This window comes from Zingiber officinale, chromosome 6A (assembly GCF_018446385.1).
Source record: "Zingiber officinale cultivar Zhangliang chromosome 6A, Zo_v1.1, whole genome shotgun sequence".
In the NCBI taxonomy this organism is placed as follows: Eukaryota; Viridiplantae; Streptophyta; class Magnoliopsida; order Zingiberales; family Zingiberaceae; genus Zingiber; species Zingiber officinale.
Genome location: NC_055997.1, coordinates 120,402,079 through 120,404,747, shown reverse-complemented (window position 1 = coordinate 120,404,747; position 2,669 = coordinate 120,402,079). Strand labels below are relative to the sequence as shown.

The 2,669-nt window shown below is 38.4% G+C and overlaps 1 protein-coding gene across 1 annotated transcript; it reads right to left on the bottom strand.

Annotated features, from left to right (window-relative positions):
• Nucleotides 1-1,681: 1,681 nt before the first annotated feature.
• LOC121994356 lies at nucleotides 1,682-2,320 on the bottom strand. The gene has a single exon (XM_042548422.1). The coding sequence runs from the start codon at nucleotides 2,250-2,252 to the stop codon at nucleotides 1,692-1,694; it is 561 nt and encodes a 186-aa protein (XP_042404356.1). The 5' UTR covers nucleotides 2,253-2,320; the 3' UTR covers nucleotides 1,682-1,691.
• Nucleotides 2,321-2,669: the final 349 nt, after the last annotated feature.

Sequence of the window (2,669 nt, the reverse complement as noted above, 5' to 3'; positions counted from 1 at the left end):
CAACTATAGAGGACAAACTCCTAACTATGTTGTTTGATTTGATATTCGGTTTGAGAGTCTTTACCTCTCAAATCAATTTTTATACATATATACTTATTTCCGTCAAGTATGATTTATATGGTAAAGCTTTATTGATTGGAATCATCCTTGTTAATTTGAATAAATTCTATTTTGGTTGTGTTGCTTTTGCTATTGTTAATCCGGAAAATCTAACTAGAGATGACAAATGTTGAGTTTAGTTATCAGCATGTTGAATCACTGGTTAATGATTATTTGACGAATTATAGAAGATAAACGATTGTCGATTAAATTGTCATTGTTAATTATTAGAATGTTATCTATATAAATAAGAATATATGCATAAAAGGTGTTAATGCACTTGTGGAAAAGAGAAGAATTTATTTATTTTAAAGCTAGAGAAACCCTAAGCATGTAGCGAATTTGATAAATAATGAAAACAAACAAAATGGGTATGAATTTGTTGATGTGACAAATGACAAATATATATTGGAAATTGCTGATAAATTGGAGCACTCATTCCAAGAGTATAAATCACGAGAGGGGGGCATTCTAGTAAGTGAACTTAGACTAATGTCCATAAAAATAATTTCTTCTAGATGATCACAAACATGAGAAATGTCAAGTTATTGTACTAGCTAATTAGATCAATTAATGGTTGTCTTTAGTAGTAGTTTGATAATTGGAATTTTAGTGTACTAAATATTTAATTGAAGCCGGTACTTGGATATTGACAAAATCTTTTGTCCGTAGTTCATGTGAAAATGATATGACTAGATTACAAAATGATGGACAATGGGCCACGGGCCATGGCTTCAACAGCATACGAGCTGTTGTAGAGAAAAAAATTAACGGAAGGCCTCTCTGATATGGAAAAATAATGGCCTGGTTGGTGACATAAAAAAATAATAGTACATATTAACCATAGATAGTTTTAATAAATAAAAATTCAACATATATATAATATTTAATATTATTATTGTATTTACCATATTTATTATTACTATATTTGTAATAACACTTAAACTCATAAATATATATTACGATAGCTTCCCGTATTATCATAAATGTTGATGTTAATCACATAGGCCCTCATAAGATTTAAGTCCTCCAACTCAAGCCAAAGCTAATATGCTATACTTTATCCATTAATATGACAAATATTTATGATATATTCCACAAAACTATTAATACGGTGTATACATGAACATCAGTATTAATTATTATCTCTTCCTTCAGGTGTACAATGTTTATATATATAACAGACACCTTGACTGTAAGAGACATACAGGAACTAAGTTGCATATATTATTCCATTATTAATTAACTGTAATTATCTTTCACACAACCTAGTTACACCATTGATGTATTATAATCCATCAATAGGGGGATCTGCTACTGCCCATTAACTGAACCTTAAGCTTATATATAGGTTCAAGAGAGGTCATAAATGTTAGCTAGCTAGCCAGCCAGGAGACTGATCATGATCTCTGCTTGATTACTCGAAACAATTATATTGCTTCAAGTTAATTATACGAGAGATCATGCAAACATGAGTCAGTCAGTCAGTCTCCCAACAAAAACATGCATGCACCTTTCAACACAAAAGGGAAAACCCTAGATATTGTGATACTAGTCATTTACTTTGATTTTACTTCTAGTGTATAGTTAATTCACTTGTTCATCATCTCCTTGGTGATGGCCGGAATGCAACTCGTGCTCCTCGTTATTTGTCCCCCTTTCTTGACGTCCTTGTTGGAAGAGGAATTCCTCGGACTGATCGACTTCGCCCTCGACGACGACTTCCTCAAGATCTCCCTCATGGCTTCGGCCTGCAGTAGCACCGGTTGGGTCCGGCCGATCCGCCGGAACCGGCCGCAGACGGCCAAGTGGGCCTCCACTGCCTCCTTCTTCCTCCCGCCGTTCTTCGCCATCTCCTCCTCCACCGCCTCCGAGCACAGACCGCAGATCCACCGCCCGGCGCCGAACTTGTCCCGCACCCGCCGGATGTACTCCGGCGTGCACTCCTCCGACACGCCGCAGCACTCGCACTTGGCTTCCTCCACCTCGCTGATCGCCGGGAGCGCAGCCGCATTTTCGACTGCCGCGTCTTTCCCGAGCATGAACGAGAGGTCGGACACGGCGCGCTGCAGGCCCTCCATGGACATCCGGCGAGGGCGGCGAGCCTCGAGGTTGTTCTTGGAAGCGACGAGCATCTCTCCGTTAGGCGCCATCGGATCAGAATCTGCTAGACGATCAGGTCGAAGCTCAAGTACATGCACACAAATATTGGAGCTCCTTAGGGTTCTATATATAGAGCGTAGAGATCGACGATGCATGCATGAAGATGAAACTATGAAAGAGCCAGATTTTACGTGAACTTTATAGAAAGAAAATATATATTAAGCGACTTTTACGATCTGGAAAACTACATACATGGCTAACATTGCCGAGGTAATTATGATTATTAAACACGTATCAAAGTGAAAGGGAAAAAAGCTTCACGAGTACTCGCATTGAGGCCATACACATGCAGTGCAGATTAGCTAGCTAGATCGCATGGGAATAACATGGTTCACTACCTTCCAGCAATGGATATCATCCATGAATATATATATATATGCTTATTGTTCACTAGTAGTGATCGATCA

Coding starts and splice junctions, on each gene's coding strand:
- LOC121994356 (XM_042548422.1), bottom strand. CDS start 2,252: ATGGCGCCTAACGGAGAGATGCTCGTCGCTTCCAAGAACAACCTCGAG.